This window comes from Telmatherina bonti (genome assembly GCF_933228915.1).
Source record: "Telmatherina bonti genome assembly, chromosome: 21".
Taxonomy (NCBI): Eukaryota; Metazoa; Chordata; class Actinopteri; order Atheriniformes; family Telmatherinidae; genus Telmatherina; species Telmatherina bonti.
Genome location: NC_136630.1, coordinates 11,636,033 through 11,657,219, shown reverse-complemented (window position 1 = coordinate 11,657,219; position 21,187 = coordinate 11,636,033). Strand labels below are relative to the sequence as shown.

Sequence of the window (21,187 nt, the reverse complement as noted above, 5' to 3'; positions counted from 1 at the left end):
GGTTGATTGCATGGAAAAACATGGCTTATCAAAGCGAGACAAAGTGCAGCTTCACTCCCAGCTCTGAAGGCTGCAATTTGTCACAGCGGTGTCTTGAGTGCAATGGGTTAGGGTTATGTTGTTAAAAACAACAGTCAGTGCATTACCATGCTAAAATAGCAATTTTGCCATGCTGATGTTTATCAGGTAAAATGTTGACAGTGTTTTATCATCACAGCATTTTACAATGCTAATTGGAGCTTACAGTCACACAAATTACAGAGCAGTCTGTTGGGAATGTCCTTCTGCAGGCAAGTGATCATAAACCAGATAAAAAGTTGAATATTGTACCTCAGAATGTTGCAAGAGGAAAATAAAACTTTTATTTTGACTGGTCTTTAGAACATCCTGAATCGTTTACCTTATATATGTTTATGTTATTGACAAAAAATATCAAAAAGGTTTACACAGGTATTATATCATGAATGTAGAGTACTTTAACAGAATAAATTCCTTCATCTCAAACAATTTATTAAAACTAACACTAGCAATAAAACATAAAATGTTATTTTCTTAATAACGTTTCATGTATTGGATGTTGTCTTGGTCTGATAATGTCAAAATGTGACTAGTATGATGAAGATGACTGTTTAATTGTTGTCATTGAACCACAACCATGATCAAATCATGGATCGGATACTTATTTTGTCTTTGTTTTTGTGTTTTTTTAGTTAATCACCTTGTTAGAGAACTAGATACCAAAACTTTTTGCTGCCCTTGGGTCAAAATTACCCACTTGCTGGATTGAGGGCGCAGATGCATTTTTTGAGCCTTTCCTTGTGTTTTCTCAGTCTATGCTGTCTCTGTAGCTCCCAGGGGTGATCAGTGTGACGGTGTTGGGGATTGCGAAGGAAATAAAACAATAATAAACCTGTGAAAGGATGCCAAAAGTCTGCAACTGTAAGCAAGTAGCAGGTGTTTGCCTTTTTTTCAAGCTTGGATCCTCTTGAGGAATCTGCCCAGTCTCTTACCTGGATATGTTGACAAGTGGGCTCCCGGAACAACAAATGCAAACTGGGATAGAGAGTATAGATTAGTATGACTATCAAATGCTAAACAAAAAATAAATCACTGCATTTTTTGCCACATAATGTACATTCAGAATCACGCTCCAACTCATCTCCCTTTGTGTGCTTTATTCAGAATATATTTCATGACTCTTGTCAGTACATTTTATGAGTTTCTCCTTTTAGGTCATATTCATTTGAATTATTCTACAAACTGCTGGCATCTCTTTGCACTGTGATATGAACAAGGTCAACGCATTTCCTGTTCCTGACAGAAAACCCTGACTAACCTCAACAAAGTTTATTGTTTACCCTGAGACCATTTTGACAAATCCTACCTGGTCAATAAATAATTGATTTTATTCTATATTTCATTATAACAATCTGTTTGTCCGTTTTGTAGCCTTTCTTTTACTAAAGACTCAAGAGAAAACAGATGTGTGTCCGAGTCCTCAGGCAGAATAGTCCTTACAGCCTCAGCCAACTGAAACAGGTACTCCGTATTTCTCCCGCTTGGGCCAGTGGAGTTGATGATCTGGTTGGCTATGTCTTCAAGTGGCGCTGGGCCAAGGTAGTTGGGGTTGTCATCAGAACCGATGTAGAGCAGGGTCTGGCTAGGCGAGGGAGTGAGCGAGGGACGGGGGTGGAAGGTCACAGTAATGACCTGGTAACCACCTTTTTCGCGGTAGTCAAGGTAGCTCTTGACTTCCTGTTCCCGACCTGTCGGCAACTTGTAGGCAACACCCCAAACACAACCCTGAAAAATGAACAAGAAAAAAAACAGGTTTTGTTCACATGTTTGTTTTTTAGTTTTCTAAAGTTTTACACGTCAGAAAACGTGATAATACAGACAAAGAGAGTGTTTGTTTAAGATACTTCCTTAACCAATACGGTAGTTTAATAAAGAATCACTTTAGGATGAAAACGCATAAATTTATCACATGGCAGAGAGACAGCTTGGTACAGATTTGCTAATTTATTCATTTATTTGTTTTTAAAGAAAAAGGAGCAACTTAGCACCTATTTAAATGTATATTAAATTTTACCTGGAATTACCCATCTTTATTCAAAAACCTGCATAAATAAAAGCACACTAGTCTGTTTGGCCTAATCAGTCCCTATACCATTAACTGACATACATCGTATACATTTTTAATGCTCTTTTCTGCTTTTAAGCTAACATTTCTCTCTTTTTTTAAACACAGTGGATATGAATAGATTCTGAATACTGCACTGTAGTAGAAGGGATTTTCAATTATAAGCATCATGCATTACACGTTAGTCTGTGCCTTTCAGTCACTATACAATGTTCTGTTTGTATTAAATACATTTGTTTTAAATTATGTCATTTAATTATGTGATTAAATGAAAAGAAAATTGAATCATGACCTAAAGAATACAAATCATACTAAATTCTGTTATGTAAAGATTCAAAGCCAAAGTAAAAGCATTTTATAAAAACATGTAAAACATTTCCATATTTGCTGACTGATGGTATAACTGTGAGAAAAACAGAGAATCCAACTTTTCATAGTAAAAGAAATCTTAAATTTCCATTAATATCTTCTGCTTTTTATCTTTTCTGTGATTGTGAAATGCTGCAGGTCAGCCACAGTATTTAAACCACTATTTTAGTTACAGTGGGAGTGAAAAACACTCATCGTTTTGCTATAATTAAATATCCTGACCCTATATGTGGAAAAAGCATGCCCAGAAAGCAGCAACCTTCCTGAACTGGCCTCACAGACCAAACAATGTACCAAATGATTACAAAAACAAAGTCATAATAATGGTAATCAATAAATAAAATTGTTCTTTTGCAGCAGTTTTATTATTACACCACTACTATGAAACATGTAGTTTGTAATGATCTGTTTTTAACAACATTTTTACTATCCTTGTGAGTCAGTGCATGTGCTCTAGATACTTACAAAGCTCTTGCTAGATAACTCAGCACACCATATAAGAGCCTACATGGTCTCACGAACAATAAACACGAATATCATCTTTGTAAAAGCATCTGTTCATGTCAGTTAACATCATACGAGATATCTTAATTGAATGGAATCCTATTTTATAGATGTGGCTGTTGGTCAGTCGGGGGTATTTTTAGCTGCTGGTCATCGCACCATAAATGCTGTCAGACATTCAGACAAGAGTGGAATAATGATTATGAAGTAATGTAAATTATGACCCTTGGGTAGTCATAAACTGTTATCAGCATTTATGTAGAAAGTAATTTTGTTTTATATCCTGTAATAAAAATATATTGATGATTATGAACCATCAATAAATTATCAACCACCTCTTAACATGACATTTTATTATTAGTAACTCAAATGAAAAAGGTGAATGAGTACAACTTATTTAAGCAAATTCAAATATTTGTTTTACTCCTTATTTCCCAGTTTCATATTACTTTGTGTCACAAAGTGCTGTAAATAACTTCTAAATGAAGTGAAATAATAGAACTCCCATATACCTTGCAGCAATTTATTTTTGGAAAAATGAAAAAACAAAGTCCAGAATTCTCCACACGTATGTGTTTTATCTAATTAAAATTCACATTTATCAAGGTGCTGGACTATGTTTTTGAAGATGGCCCAGTGGAGTTAAAATTATCTAGAAACAATGGTGCATTAAAATAACAACACTTAAATGTACTTTATGAGTTGGGGAATGGTTACAGCGTACCTCAGGATCCTCCACCAGAGTGACGACCCGTCCAGGCTGTAAAACATGCAGACAGAGAGGATCAGGTACTTTGACATGCTGCAAAACTAACACTAAATTTAAAGATTTTAATAAAAACACAAGTAAAGAATCACTGAAAACATTAACTGAAGAAGACATTTCTTACTATATGGCTATAATCAGTAATGTTTAAACTGCATGTATATTTTTTAGTACATTATTTCTGTCTGGATTTTTTTTTTTATTTATGACAACTACATAACATGTTTGATCCTTCAGAAATATAGAGTAACCCTCATATCAAGGCTACTGCAAGCCTTCCATCCATGGAGTCTTTTTCTTTTTTTTTTATGCTGAGGCAGCAACTATGACCTTCCAATTGCTGTTCAAGGCAAGTGTTCTTCTCTCATAAATCTTAAATTTGAAAAAGTATTTTCCAGAGCCTGGCAGTAGGTATGGGGGTTGATTTGCAGTCTTCAGCCTGAAACAATCCATAAGTAATAAAGCTTCAGGTCCATCCATCTGCTTCACCATCAGTCATTTTCATTTAAACTAAAACAAAACTTTAAAAAAAAAAAAAATCATGTCTTTGTCCTAAAATCTGTCTTGATTTGTCTTTTTCTAACTTGTTTACTTATTCAGTGTTGGTTGTGTTCCAGCCTTCTTCACCTTGACCAACGCTCAGAGTACTTGATACCTGAGATAAATTACACTTTTATAATGTGGTACTTATAATATGTGGTACTACCAGTTTTCTGGTAGCTTCAGTTTTATATGTTAACCTATTTTTTCTGCAGTTAAATAAAACCTTTCCTTACAACTGTGTTGAATATTTGTTATAATAAAACACCTACTTGTGCTATGATTTACAAATTACAACAGCTGTCTTAAACACTTCTCTTTTCTGACTTTTCAGTCAGTTAAATCTTTTAGTGTTTTCCCCATTTTACATTAACTAATGACTCAGCAAGATAGTTTTGCTAAGATGGTAATTATCCGAGGGCACACACTCTCATTACTCGCACGCATCGTCTGAACATTATTAAAATTCAACAAGTTATCACATTAATGTGGTTTGAGTTTGCAAAAAAATGTCCACATGAATAATGATATAGTGTGAACAGTGGTTTGCATAATAAATAACATGCAGTTTTTTTACAAATGTACAATTCGTCAGGAGAAAATAACTCTAAAACAGAGCAGCAACAGCAAACTCATCTTTACTAGCATAGTAAGAGCACCACAGGGTCCTTCTTACAGATCATATATGTTCTCTAAAGCATAAATAACATGTTATAAACCTGAATGTGAACTTGGTCTGGGACCCCACAAACGCAACTTTCTTAATTATCATTTTAGCAGTTTATACTTGTTGTCTTTGTGCAAATAACACAATAAAATACACTCACCTTCCCCGGTACTCCTCGGTGGTCGGTACTGCCCTGCCAAAAGCGACGACTGAAGCCTTTTATATAACCTACCCTCCTGTCCTCGTAAGGGAAATCTACTTTCCATATCAAGGAGCCATAACCAAAAACCCACATGGTGATACGTAAAGCTAATGTTATCTTAATGGCAACAAGGACGGCTGAAGCTGGATTCAATGCTCACGTTTTATTCTGACTAGTAAAGGATTAAAATGACAGTCGTACCCGTATAATTTCTGACATGTTTACCTGAAAGAGTTCAGGTGATATTAAACGAGCAGAGTACCAGCTGTTCTGTCCCAGGAACAAACTGTCAAATCATCTGGCTTACGTCAGCATGTTCACTTCCGGTTTTAGACTTTCAATATAAATAGAGTTTTTTTTCGAATTTATTGTACATTTTTTAAACTAAATGCAAAATCAATCTAATACTCAATTATTATTGCCTATGGTTATTACATAAAAATGCGTATTTCCAAACTTGCTACTGTCTATAAACGTTGCTGTTTTAAAACAACCATTTCTATCAAGACATCATTTTTGTACTTTGAAAACAAAACCACCATCCCGGAAGTTACAAGTTGGCGGCGCACGAATCTTATTTGGGTCAAAAGGTGCAATAAAGTCGGACGATTTCAGACGCTAGTGTTGTGTAGAAACCAAATATGACAGTCGGTTTACACTATATACACTTTATAATAATGTCTTTCAGTGATCATACATATATTTATGAAAGCGTCATCATTGCTTAATGAAAATATATATACTTTTTTTTTTCACTAACTTTGTGTTTATAACCTGGTCCGACTAAGCTGCTGCTGCTTTGAGCTACTAGTTATTGCTCTTTTCCCAGAAGTACATGTATTTTTGTAGTGGATAAATAAAAAATGACAACACAGTAATTACAAAGAGATCCATGGTACAAATGACAAGTTAACAAATAATAAATGTGTTGATGATGTCTTGTGCTCCTGTAGCACAAGGCATATTTGAGAGACAAGCATATTTGAGACCCCCCCCCCCCCCCCCCCCACAGCCCCCACCCACCCACACACACGCACGCACACACACACACACACACACACACACACAAACACACACACATTTCTTTTTTTAAGAATATGATCTGATAGTCCTACTAAATTATATATCCTCCAGTAATAAAACTTTTACCTCCAATTTACATCCATTACTGTACTTTCTATAAATGCACGCTGGTGTCTCAAAGCGCTACTGAATATAGAGCTATATTCCAAACAGCAGGGGGTGCTGAGTTCCTATTTCCCCCACCCTCTCTCTTGTGCTCTTTTAAATAAAATTCTCCACATGTATGCGTTTGAGCAATGATTCAGAACCGAATAAGGTGGACAGCAACAGTCTGGTTCTACAATGTCAACTCCATGAACCAAAGCTCTGCTCATTCTTCTGTTTCTGAGAGGCTATTCAGCAAAGCTTTTATGTAACTTCCCAGGTTCCAGTTTGGACAGACAGATCTGTGGTTTAAACTCCCAGCTGGGTTGGATAATGTTGCAGAGGAAACATCTGCCATATAGAAACTATTGTTCAAGACTCTGAAGCCAAACTAACAGAAGACTAAAGGTCAATTCTGCTGTGCAAATTGTGTATATCTGAACCAATGAAGTTTATATGAAAATGAAAACAAAAACTATGTGTACTGCTTTTGTGGCTGCCAACTCAAAGCCATAAAGTGTTTTTCCTTTTCATTGTATAAAATGTGTTGTCTAAATTGCTATCATAACACTGGCTGTAAATTGTCGCAGGATTCTGTCCAAATGAAGCAGTTTCAAGTTGTTACAGTCCCTGTAGAGGATAATGAGTTATTTATATTAATGACGATCCTTTATTTAGGTGCATAGATGTGAAAGCCCCTTTTCTAAAAAGGTAATGATGCCATGTCAAAGCAAACAGAATAGGATGAGAAATTTACCTAAATAAAACAGAAATATTATTTTTGATGTAACTTTTTCTTTCACTGAATTTGGTACAATGTGATAAGTTAGTGACACAGATCTATTGTCCGTACATGCATTCTGATATGTCCATTAATCAGTTCTGGCATGGGAAGTTTCTGTAAAGGATGTGACACTGAAACCAGGAAATGATTTATTGTTTTATTTTCTAATGTCCTTTTTCAGTTAGGAAGAAAGACACTTTGACAAGAATATAAGAATATATATAGTACGATATGTTCAAATATCTTGTTAGTTGACAGGCTATGATGTATATATATATATGTATATATATATATATATATATATATATATATATATATATATATATATATATATATATATATATATATATATATATATATATATATATATATATATATATATATATATATATATATATATATATATATATATATATATATATATATATATATATATATATATATATATATATATATATATATAGATAGATAGATAGATAGATAGATAGATAGATAGATAGATAGATAGATAGATAGATAGATAGATAGAAATATTTTTTGGTATGAATAGTGGCCAGCAAACCAAAATATATGGAAAACTCTACATGACATCTCTTGTATTTGTCCTGGGATACACTTCAATTCAGGGAACAGAGAAGTAGCTGATATCTTTAAGTTTACAGTTACAATTTTATTAAGAGAATAGTGAAGAAACCTGACCAAACCCAGACCTGAGAACAGAGAAGTAATTTTGCTATTATCAGTAATGGCTTGACATCAAGACTGACCTCAATACAGTATTTCCGGAGAGCACCTATTTACCGTCCCTTGCAATGAACTGGCAAAATATTGCATCTTGCTTAGGAATAAGCTGTCAAACTCTCTGTAGGCACAGACGGCAGCTTGGGTTTCAGCACCTTACATGTCTGACTATTTGAAACATCAAGAGAAATGTTGGTGGAATTCTGCAATCAATGACAAATGTAAAAGATATGCGCGTGGAGATTGAGGTCATGTACGTTACATATTTAAAAGGTCGCGTGTTGGCTACATAACTATTTTTTCCTGTGTGAGTCAACCCCATCAGAAGCTTTTCTGCAGTATTTGTCTTTGAGAAGACACTCTTCATGAAGAATATTCAATTGTGTCTTCTGCTGTTATTTGTTGCCTTCATCCTGTCATGGAAAACAAAACAGACATTTATGGAAACAGAAAGGGTCTGTTCTACATCATGTTTGTTTTCTGAGCAAAGAAGCAGTTTTCATGATTTAGAAAACGTGTTATTAGCTCTGCTGTGGAGAAAAACTGCATGCTTTTACTCACACAATTGTATTGTTTGCCCAGTAAATGGTAAATCAAATATGAAGAGTAATTAATATAATTTTTCTTCTCTTCAGAACCAGTTTAAGCTTGTTTGCTTTTTTTTTTAACTCTAGTAAAACTTTTACTTCTGATATAGATAATGTTAGTCTCCTCCTCTGAAGATCATGTAGGTGGTCAACTTTACTCATTTTTTCATTCTTAATTTGCTCCGCTGTACGGAAGCCGAGAGCGGTCATGGTCACATGTTTTTTTTTGGGTTTTTTTTTAACTCCGTTGTCACGGGATAATTATGTCGTTATCACGGGATAACCAATTTTGTTTTGTCATGACAACAAGATAATTATTTTACAAGCTTGCTTTAAATAATGAGCTGTATAGTATTGTATTTTCTTTCCCTCTCTCTTTTTTTACACTCAACAAACCCTGTGTACACAGTCCTTCAAATCGTCTCACACCATGTCACATCCACTGCAGCCTAAGGAGGAGGTCAGCCAGGGCCAGCTGACCTCCTCCATCCTCCCCAGTCTGCCGAAGACAGATCAAGATGGCAGAAGCATTATACAGCAATCTGACCTTCAAGACAGGTGCAAATTTCAACCATGACCACAGATGTTTATTTACTGTAGGTACATAGTTCTTTCTGTATCCATGATAACAACTGCCCTCTGACCTCAACAAAGCAGCTATTTTAATTTGGTGATGTCATCCTTTCAGTGGAGACATTAGTTCAGAAAATGTTCTTTTTTTCGGAAGGTCATGATCCGATGGCAGACAGTGTTTTGTAATTTGATTTGGAGGACGTTTTAAATTGTAAGCCTGTCTTACAGAGTGGAAGCATATTATTAGATATATTGGGGGGGGGGGTTGAAAAGCACTTTGAGCATCTGTTATAATGGTTTTGACCAGTATTTTTTAAACAAATATACAAGATTTAAGCACCTTAGCATCACAGAAGTCCAATATTAAACGCTACATGTGTACATTTAAGACTGTTTAAACTGTTTATTTGTGCTGGAGAAAATAATTTTGTCTCTTTATCCTTTTTATTTTTCACCAAGCTTTATTTCTCTTCGAGCCAAATTACTAAGAGAAGCTTTCAACATGAACAACTTCTCTTGAGTTTGAGATTCAGTCAAATGCTAAAAGGCTGAGTTTAGTTGCATTCTGACCACCTTAGTGCACAATCAATATTCCTTGTTACTTCAGTTGCCTTCCTTAGTGCCATCCACACCTTAAACTTTTTTTCTGCCCACCTTTTCTCTTCATTTCAGCTGAGAAAAAATAAGAATACTTTACTTAGAGCAACCTTTTTTCTTCTCATCATCCACCTTCAGGATCTTCTGTCTGACCTCTAATATTTAGCTGTTCTCTTACAGCAATTGAGCTTCATAAAACCCATCCAAAGGTCTCTTCCATATTGACTCTGTCTTGCAGTTGGCGGCCTCACACACAGACAAAAAAAAACTCTTGAATCTCTGACTTCATCTCAGCAGCCGGAGTGAGGAATCGGCCACTGAGCCATAAAATCCACTGAAAGTACACACCAGAGTAGATTTGGCCATTTTAGGCTCTGAGACTTCAGATTGTTTGATCGTGAACTGCTCATATGACTCCTGAGATGGCTCACAGGCTTGTATACAGGAATACAGCCACATTATTCAGCAGTGTTGTACTTATCAAGGAATGTGAATATTATAGTATTGCAACTAAGAGTATGAAGGACTGAAATATAAGAAAGCCATTATTACCAAGTCAGAATTATCTATTTTTACACCTGATCTGCAAAGACCTACTCTGCCATAACTCTTGGTCTAACATAAGTCTTGACTTATCTCAATAACAGAATGAGAAACTGATGTTCACATTAGCATGACTAATATTCCTGTCCTGTTTCCAGTCATTATAAAAGAAAGAAATAAGTAATCATTTAAAATGTAGAATGCTGCGTTTGGCTTTTATCAGGAACAAAAGACAGAACATCTGGAGTCAGTATAATATAAGATAAAGAAACTGTCTTAAGAGAATTGCTTGTCATTGGTTGACTTTGTATTGAGAATATGAGAAACAGAGGAGATGATGACTCTGTATTTGTTTTGCTGCGGTGCTAAAAGGAGTGTAAAAAAGTCACAATGTCAGAAGGAGTCAAGAATATCAATAGATATTCTGATGTTGAAAAACTGGTGCAACCTTGACCTCCGAAGCTCACTTCACCTTCATGCTATATTCGTATTCAATGCCATTCAAATCTGTGGTTTGATATTACACATGGTTTAAACATGTGGTTTGTATTAAAGCTCTTAAAGATTTTAGTCCTAAGTATTTATCCAACTCTTTTTTAGATTATAAAATCTAACCTGGTCATCAAGGGCTGGTCTCTTGTTCATTCTGGGTAAGTGGGTGTTTTGATACGTTTAGGAGACAGCTTCAGTAAGGCTTTTAATAATATTTCTAGATAATTGGGTTATTAAATTAAATGAAATTAAATAGGCCAATAATTGTTTTCATTCATTCATTGTCCTATCCGCTTAGTCCAATGAAGGGTCATGGGGAAGCTGGAGCCAATCCAGGCAGTCGATGGGCAAAAGGGAGGGTACACCCTGGACAGCTTGCCAGTCCATCGCAGGGCCACACAGAGACAAACAACCACTCATGCTCACACCTATGGGCAATGTAGGGTAACCAATTAACCTAACATGCTTGTCGGACAGCGGGAGGAAGCCGGAGTACCCGGAGAGAGCCCACACATACCCAAGGATAACATGCAAACTCCTCACAGGCCATTGTCCAAGCCTTGCCCCAGCCAAGGACCAAACCAGTGACCTTCGTGCTGTGAGGCCACAGTGCTAACCACTATTCCACCATGCAGCCCCAACAATTATTTTATTTTATTTTATTTTATTCATAATCATTTCATTTTATTTTATTTTATTTTAGCATAACAGTTTTTTTTTTTTTTTTTTTTAAACTTCTAGTGACCAGGGAAAGGAAAAGTCTTCTCTTCTTTTCCCTTGATGCAGCTGGGGAGGGTTAGGATAGTGCTTTTAAGGGATTATGTATTTGTATGTGTTTCAGTGTGTGCATGTGAATATGTAATGTATATGTGTCACTAGTGGGTTTATTGTTTGGAGTACTTGATAGATGAAAATGTTTTTTTTGGGTATTATTATTTTCTGTACATTTTTAAACGAAGCACTATGCGTTGGATGTTTTCTGTATGAAAAAGTGCTCTATAAAGAAAGCCTCATTGATTGGATTGATTTCTTGCTGGACCTAATGTTGCTGAGGTTGAACATCTTAAGAGATTCTCTTCCTTTTCAGCTGCCACTTTTCATCAGATAGCCTCATATTGTTTTCAAGCACTCCTCAATCCAATGTAGACCTCTTCCTGTTCAGTGTTGATGCACCACTGAGGCAGAAACAGAGGCAGTCACAGAGCCAAATCATATTGAATGAGTAAGGAAGATCCAGCATGGTGTGGCACCTCTCTGGTGTTGTCGTTCAGCTGTTTCTGCAATGACACCAAGCCAAATGACAGCATGAACACCAAGGCAACAATGTGACACCTGTTTTATCACTATTAACAAACCAAAGGTGAGCTGCAGTAGTATAATGAAGGTTTTTTCTTTCAGAGATAAGTCTCTGAAGCCTCGAGACAGCCTCTAACTATGACGACTTCACCATCAGTCTTCACAGCTGGCTTGAGATGTCTTTTCTGAAAAAGCATCTAATGTAACTACAGTCAAACAGCTTGATGCATCTGTTCACAAAGTAAAAAAAAAATCCTGGTCTTCAGCAACGATTGTTTAATTATTGTTTACAGACAGCCAAAGCTTCTTCCTGATAATTCTTCTGTACAGTATAATAAATTTGTGCAATCTCTTTCTCTTTGCGGACAAACATAACAAACTGCACACACAACTTGTACATAGTTTTCTTCCCACCAACATGAATGAGGTGATATAATTTGATAACTTTTGTTTTTTCAGATTCTCTGACAGACTTTTAGGCATCTAAAACCTGATAACAAAAGCTGGTGGGGGATTGTTTTCTTTAAATATTGATATAGGGTCAATACAGACTTGAACAGCAAAGAGATGACCGTTGATTGTTGACAGAGGTTTAGATAAAGTTGATGCCAGCTGCCACTCCATCAGGGCTGGACAGGGGTAGCTTATGTAAATATGGCCTTAAAAAAAATGGGGTCTAAATTTTAGAAATAATTAACATATTATTAGAAACAAAGTGTTCATCCGATGCAATTAGTACATCAAAATTCTCCATAACAGTCAATGTTTTTTGTAATGAGCAATTATTTATTTAAAAGAATCAGCTTTTATGCCAGAGAACAATAAAACTGTGTTTGGCTGCCCCTCACAACAGAAAAAAATAGATGTAAAATCAGCCAGAAAGTAGAGTCAGCATTTCTGCAATAAAAAGTAAAATACAAATAATGTGCAATAAAAAGGAAATACAAAAATACAATATGGTGCAATGTTAATACCAGGAGTAAAGCATGTATATGTGAATGGGTCTGAAACAACAGATCATTTGGGATATTCCTGTAATGCATGAGTTTAATCATTGTTGCACACACACCTATACATCACTGAGAATTTATAAAAGCTTTGACCCTAATCATAAGTTTCATCCGTTTTTCTTTAGCACCATTAGCTGTTTATCACCACAATCACATCCCACCTGTTTCTTTTTTTTAATGTATATATAACTTTTACATCCTTTTCAGAAAGTGTAAGTTTGGACAGAGATATCATCACCCAGACAGGCAGTTGGTGAAAAGATGCTGAATCATGATGAAGAACAACAGGTGTAAAACAACATATAAATATGCATTACAACCATCGCTGGCAGATGTTTACCCTGGCAAAGGTTTGTTTAGAATAAATTTTTGTGAAAATATAAATTTCTATTCTTAGAATGGCCCCTGAGACTTCACTCTTACTCTCCATAACAACTTTCTAATTACTGCTGCCTTTAATAATACTTTAATTGGTTTAGATGTGTTTTGATCATTGGTATTCCATGTGACTGATCTGTTTCGCATGTGCTTATAACAAGATAACAACAACAAAATGATAAATTATATTCAACTGTTAAAAAAAGATCAAATGATTGCATGTTCAGATATGTGGAAAATGCTAACAGATTTTAATTTAAATCGTTTCACCATTTTCAGACTAACTTTATCTTTTTATTGGCGTTCTTTAGAAAATTAGGATTTTGCTTGCTGAAATTAAACTTTTGCTGAGGTTTTTTCTTCATAATAATGAACCACAAACTGCTTTTTCCTTTTCACTAATAATGAATAGAAAATCATCAGGCAGCAGCGCAGTTAAAGGTTACTTCTTCTTTTTCTTTCTGTGAATAATAAGTGACAAGAAAATGAATGTGTTGTATGGTTTCATTAATACGATTTTTTTTATGTGTTAACATAATGAACCAGTTTAAACCTTCAAGGACTGTGAGGAGATATAAAGATGCAAAGTCCATACTTAAAAGTTATGAAGGTGAAAAGATCTGAGGCGTCACCGCTCAATAATTGAAGATAAAGCAGAATCTTTGAAATTAATAAATTTCTAATACTAATATTATTAGTAATATTAATACTAATATTATTAAATAGTTTTATATTTTAATAGTATTATAATATTTTTATAATATTTTATAATTATAATATAATTATATATATATAATATATAATATATAATATAATTATAATATTTTAATAGTATTAAAACTAATACTCTAAAACATCCTTGGAAAAACTGCTCTTACTAAAGCTTAAATATACATATATATGTGTGTGTGTGTGTTTATCCATCCATCCATTTTCTTATCTGCTTCTTCCACTTAAGAGTCACGGAGTAGCTGAAGCCTATCCCAGGAATCATTGGGCGAGAGGCAGGAAACACCCTGGGGGTCGCCAGTCCATCACAGGACCAACAATCATTCACACTCAGTCCTAGGGAGGATTTAGAGAAACCAATCAACCTAACATGCATGTCTTTGGATGGTGGGAGGAAGCTTGAGTACCCAGAGAGAACCCACATGTACATGGGGAGAACATGGAGCCCCCATTCGGGGCTCGAACCAGTGACCTTCTTGCTGTGAGGCCAGTCCTAGCCACAACATCACCATGCAGCCCATGTGTATGCATTTGTGTATAAGAATATAGTGAATTATATAAGTTTTTTTCTTCAGTTTTTGGCAGCCTTTTGCTAAATAATTAACTTTACACTTTAAATGAATGCAACAGAATAAAAAATACCAGCCTCCCATGTCCCCTTTCCAAACAAGTGACACTCTGTCAGTGCTAGAGTATTTGGAGAAAAAATTGAAGTCCTCAAACAGAAATGAAATGTTTTCATGAGTGTGGCTTTTCTAGCTGAGAGCTTTGAGAAAATGTGTGGCACCTGGTAATGAGCAACACAACAACCAGCTAAACGCCAAGAAAAATATGCTACAACGTAACCTTCCATGAACGCAACATCTGGTAATTCTAGCCTAGATCTGCACCAGTATTTTAGTCTGTTTTGTTTTTATGTCATTTCACATAAAACCATTAAACGTGAACCTCAATCCTGCCGCAGCAAAAGTCATGAAGGTATCAGCTGAGAACCATAGCCTTTATTTATTTTTTATCTTTTTTTTTTTTTTAGCTATATTAGCATTCTTTACTTCTTTTGACCTACTAATAATGCCAGAGAAAAGGTTTAGTAATCTAAATCAGCTGAATTCATTCAGAATTTATTCACCTTTATTCACCCAGGCTTAGATACAGGCTGCATCTGTGCAAAGTATCCAAACACAACTCTGAGCGCTGCACTTGGGTTTGAGGTTAAGGTGTAGAGATGAGTTGGAGCTGGTGGACAGCTGGTACGGAGTCAGGGCCAAAGTGGAGTTAATGCCATCTCGGAGCAGAACCGATGTTGGTGTCAGTTTGACTGAGGAGCCAAAGTGGAGATGGAGATGAGATTTTAGGCGGAGACAATTTTGAGCAAATATAGAGCTGATGCCCATTCTGGAGATGAGTGGGAGTTTATGTCAGAGAGGGAGTCTCGCTTTTACTGAGGAAGCTGATGACGAAGAGGAAGATGAGTGGAGTCTGAGTTGCGTCAGAGTGGAACCAACCAGATAATTGCTGGAGAGGAGCCAGTACAAAGCTGCTGGAGTCTGAACTGAAGTCGGAGAAAGCGCCGGGGTGGGGGAGGGGAAGCAAGATGAAGAAGTGTAGGAGGACAGGGATTGTTTTCCCCCCCTATCTCTTCCTCTTTTTCCTTTTATGATCTTAACTAAATGTTACTTTTTTAAGTGCTTAAATGTGTGAAGAAAACACATAAACAAAGAAATTGCTCTGTGAGTGGACATGTTGTACTTGGCAGGTGAGGAGGACTGAATTTGTATGGCAAAAGGAAATCTGTCACTCTGGAAACCGACCATTTGCTTTGAATACTCGCCAGCCTTGCAGCTGATTGCCACAGAAAAGAACATTTTTTCTTTTGTTGTAAATACTGCCATCTGCATTTCTTATGTTGACCCTAAACAGTGAAACCCTGTCAAAGCCCTCAATTAATTCAGCCAATTATCTCATTTTCTTTCTCACCAAGAAACTTACACGGCTGTGCTCAAACGACTTACAACAGAAATAAAAGCATTTACTAGTACATGTCAAATGCTAAGGGAAAAAAATAATTTCCTTTCTAACCAATTCAAAGAACATCCATTTCTCTGCGCTCCCATTTTCGAGACTTTCATAGCAGTTCACTAAAAAAAAAATCACAAGATCCTTTTATTCAATATATGCATTACTAGTTTTTCCCCTCACATTAACATAATCCATATCCTGGATGTGTTATAAAATCACATGTTCAAATGATCTATAGAGTGGCTTGTCAAGGAATTTTGTAGTCCTCAAATGTCTCAAGATGACTAATCTGAATGACTTTGCTGATCCATGACGTCTTCTATTCAAGTCACATGCAGCAGTTTCATTTCCATCAAACATCATATTTGCCTTGCTGAGCTGAACGACTTACAGCTCTTCACTCACTCACTCTATCTCTTAATTTGCAACGTGTCACAGTGATGAAGTCTTTTCAATCTTGGTCTCTTTTTTTGTGTTTTCACTGATGCATCTCAAGGACTTTATATCTGTAAAAGATTCTCTTTTCTCTTTCTCTTTTTCTCTCTCTCTCTGCCAGATGAATTGAGAAGGAGACATCTAGGATGTAGGACGGAAGGAAAACAAAGATCAAAGAGGTAGTTCGAACCATTTCTTCGCTTGATTGTCATCTTAAGTGTGAGTTTATTTTTTTTGTCTCTTTTTCTTTATAAGTTACTAAGAAGTTAAATAAAATACACATACATTTTTATTACTACCATTATCACCCTCACAACTGATGTTTCTTCTTAATTTCATAAAGTTCTTGAGATGCTTCTGCAGCTTGTTGGGAGTGAACTTAAGCCTAACATAAACACACTGCCAAGAAAACATGAGTGGCTTTGGGAAATCTCTATGACGCAACTAGAATTTGGACCAAAACCCAGTAAAAACATCTCTGGAAGGTTCTGAAAATAGCCTGGCATTGATGTGCCAACCTGGTGAAACTCCAAAGTATCTTCTGAGAAGTCTGCTAAATTTGTCAGGCAATTTTCTTGGAGTTACAATAGATAAACGTGCTTCCATCAGATGTAAAACCTAAAACGTGCAAAACTTTGAACGTCCTAAAAATTGTCTGACCACACAGTAGAGATAAATCTTCTCTTAATTTAGTCTGACGATTTGTAGTTCAACACTTAAAAAGATTAAATTAACACAGTAAAATGGCTTATTTGCAAATTAATACCTTTAATCTTTACAGTAAAGTGTTCATTCAGATTCCTCACTGTAACTGTGTCAACTATACTTTGTCATTTCTGCTGTTTCTCATCTTAATAACGTTTTTTCCCGAGTAACATGGCATTGAGTTGGATGTATGTGTGAATCTGTGTGAATGAAGGTAAAATGTTGCACATATACAATAACTTTTTGACTAAGCGCCTTAAAAAAGGAGAAGTCATGTTTTTCAGTATGTAAACAGGACATATGCATCATCTATACATCTAAAATAAATGTGTTTCACAGAACAAATTACAGCATTGCTATAGAATGGCACGCTGGATAAGTTTTCTTTTATGCATTTCCTTCTTTAGATAAGAAATTAGGTAAGTATGGTGATGCAAAAACAAGACTTTTCATTGATCTCTCTGAGTATCACCCGATGACGAGCGCCACACTTCAAATTCTATTTTTTTTATAATGCTACTGATAGAATGTATTAACAGCCAAAGATTATTTCCAAGACATTTTAAAAAAGTTTAGGTTTAATATTTTCAGGAATTATTTTAAAAATTTTTTTTTATAGAGATACAATAGATGAGATTCTCCTGAGTTAAATACATTCATTCTTGCAGTTTGGTGCTAAGATCCAAACAAATGAAGATTAATCCTCAGTAGTGTTTCTTTCAGACACATTAAGCTTCTATAAACTAAACTACTTATGGATTTATTGACTTTACATTATGTTTTAACAATAATTCTTCCTCTACACACAGATTCTTAGTTGTTGTTTTTTTTTTAACAACTAGGAGAAAGAACCTCTTTTTTCTCATACTACCATGTTCTCCTTTGTTTCATTTTATCGTGACAGTGCACGTAATGAGTGCTGAAGCGAAGGCACAAATGGAACGGAGCCAGTTGGTGGCTTGTGATGATGAGGTGGCCATGACTGTGTGATGGGTCAGATTGGAAATTTAGCCAGGCCAACAGGGAAGGTAATTGTTTTCCAGGGATGGCAAGGGTTACACGCGGAAGGCTAAAGAAAGAAATAGGGAATGATAATGGAAACAGTAAAGGGAGGGTTTTAGTAGTTAAGCAACACAGAGCGCCATTCTCTCCACCTCTTCCTTTTCTGTCATTTGTATCACTCTGTCCCTCCTCCTTCTCTCCTCCCGTTCCTTGTCCTTATCAGATCAGCGAATGCCTTCATTTTAAAGGTACCAACAGACATCTCCAATAACTATGCGTGCATTCAAGTGTGTGCCTCTGTGTGTGTGTGTGTGTGGGTGTGTGTGTGTGTTCGTGACAGTTATGGGAGCTTGTCATCATGCTCCCCTAGATCAATGGAGCACAGTTGCCTAGCAACCTGCTGATCAGGAGGAAGGAGGCAGAGGGAGGGAGAAAGAGAGGGAGCGCCATAAGATTAGAAATGAGAGAGGACTGGAGATGGAAGGAAGGAGGGAAAAGAAGTGGGTGAGATCAGCAGTAAACAATGCTGTGGTTGGATGACAAGAAAGAGGACCGAAGACAGTGGAGCTTAGCGTGCCCAATCTGTCTTTGTGTGTACAGTCAGAGTAGGAGGAGGGTGTGGGAGTTAGCGAGTTTAATGTGGGGTGTGAATGCATGAATAGTGCATATGTGTGCGATTGTGTGCGAGTGTGTGCAACAGTAGTTTGGGACTGATGACATGATGTTGATACTATCGTGCAGAAATAGAACATCAAAGTGCTACCATGGTGACGCCAGCAGCACAGTTTCTCTCATTTAGCTGCTGATTTAATTATCTTTATCTTTAAGGGGAACAAAGTGGTTAAACGCAGTGCGTCGGGAGGGAGCAGTGTTGGAGATAAACAGCGCCAAGGGGGGGTGGGGGGTTGCGGGTGGAAAGGAAGCCTGGAGGGAGATGAATTTGGACAGGAAGAAACGAGAAGAGGGAAGTCGAGCAGGCGAATGACATTAGAGTGAAAGAGAGATGGATGGAAGAGAGTATGATGACCAGGTGTTGGTCTGCCTCATGAGAGATGCACACATATGCTCCAAATCTCTACGATATTTACATAGTCTCCTTTTCTCTGCCCGAGATGGCAAGAGGAACGAGGGGGAGGAGATGGAGGGGTGAGAAAGGGAGGAAAGGGATGTCATTATGAATCAAAAAAGAAGGAGAAAGGGAGGGAGGGAGGAATAGCTGTACATCCCAGAGGTATCCTCTGTGACTGAGTTAGAATAACATGTGGAGGCAGAGTGGCTGTTAAACTTTATGGAGGATTGAAAATGGACAATTAGCATCTCAACGATCTCACTGTCACCTGGAACATTCTCCCCTGTTGTCATAGTAACCCTCCCTGCTCACACTTCCTAATTCATACTAGCCCTCTCCCACATGGCCTGAGTGTTCATGCTTGCACCCCTGTACTTTAGCAAGCATGCAGACACACAAATGGGGCACTTCACTAGAACGATCAATGCAAACTAAATTTTGCATGAGTCCAGACTGGGGCCATTTTTCATACTATGCCATACAGTGATCTTGAATGATGAGATTTTTTTGCAGTTTAAGAGGAAAAATGTGCCCTGCGATAGACAGGCGAGCTGTCCGGTGTGTACCCCGCCTTTCGCCCAGACACTGCTGGGATAGGCTCCAGCTTCCCCACCACCATTCATCGGATTAAGTGGTTTGGATAATGAATGAATGAAGAGGAAAACTGTCACTTTCCTGTTTGAGAGGCTTGACTTCAACCTCATTGGGTCAGCATTGCGATGAACTGCAAAGCAAACTCTGAGCTAGACCATACCAAACAGCAATAGCACTTTATGTTGAAAATCTTGTTGTTAGCAAATTTGAGCAAATTCTTTCAACCAGGCTTTTAATTGCTGGACAGGTCTGCATTGTCCTGCAAGGTGATGGTTTAGTTTTGGACCTGTTGCTTTGAAAAGACCTTTCTGAGTGGAAATTGTATATCTAAATTTTCAGATCTTCCCCAGTTTTCCCCCTCACTCAAACATGAAGCTTAGGTTAGACTAGATTATACCTTTATGCTTCTGCAACATGTGTATGCATCAGCCGGGAGTTTAGACTCTGGAAGGCCACGGTTGGCAGCTCAGTGCTGAAAATACTGGACGCAACTGCAGTTCTGGTAGCGTGTATGTGAGGAACAAATAAATCCTGAACAACAGTCACTCTTCCCGAAACTCCTGCAACACAGAAAAGGGGTAAAAATGTTGTGGGAGATGATGTGTATGATCACTGAACTGCATCATGGATCCACACAGCTTTTAAAATGACAAATTGGCTGCAGGCAGAATTTTGTTTTCAACAAACCTGACTGAGATTGAGTCTGTTATACTATGTTTTTGTGTCAGATATCATGTTTTAGACAAGTAGCGTGAATACAAACACACAAAGCAGAGCGGATGATTTACAGCTGTTGAGATTGGCATTTGATCACTCTTCTCTAAACACGTTCCACTCTGAATGTTCTGCATGAATGTTCTGCATGTGTCACAGTCACTGAGTCATCCAGCAAGTTTATTCACTAACAGCAGGTAGCTCTCTTTCTGTCTTTTTGACTTAACTTGCTAGTTTCTAGTCCTCATGATTGTCAACGGTTTTGTTCTCCACGAATCTAGAGTTGGCTTGTGTGGGTGTATATATTTATGTGTGTGGGTGGGTATGTGTGTGTACTTATGTGTATGTGTATGTGTATGTATGTATGTGTATGGATATGTATATATGTATGCATATGTGTGAGTGTATGTGTATGTGTGTGTATGTGTATGTGTATATGTATGTGTATGTATGTGAGTATGTATATGTGTATATATGTATATATATATATATATATGTGTATGTATGTGTATATGTATGTATGTATATCTATCTTTATGTATGCATGTATGTGTACATGTG

At 36.7% G+C, this 21,187-nt stretch overlaps 1 protein-coding gene across 1 annotated transcript; it reads right to left on the bottom strand.

Moving 5' to 3' along the window:
• Positions 1-1,175: 1,175 nt before the first annotated feature.
• Positions 1,176-5,474, bottom strand: chac2 (ChaC, cation transport regulator homolog 2 (E. coli)). Its single transcript, XM_079261351.1, has 3 exons — positions 5,150-5,474; positions 3,741-3,776; positions 1,176-1,803 (listed from the first exon to the last, which is right to left on the bottom strand). The coding sequence occupies exons 1-3, from the start codon at positions 5,282-5,284 to the stop codon at positions 1,411-1,413; spliced, it is 564 nt and encodes a 187-aa protein (XP_079117477.1). The 5' UTR covers positions 5,285-5,474; the 3' UTR covers positions 1,176-1,410.
• Between the last annotated feature and the right edge of the window lie 15,713 nt (positions 5,475-21,187).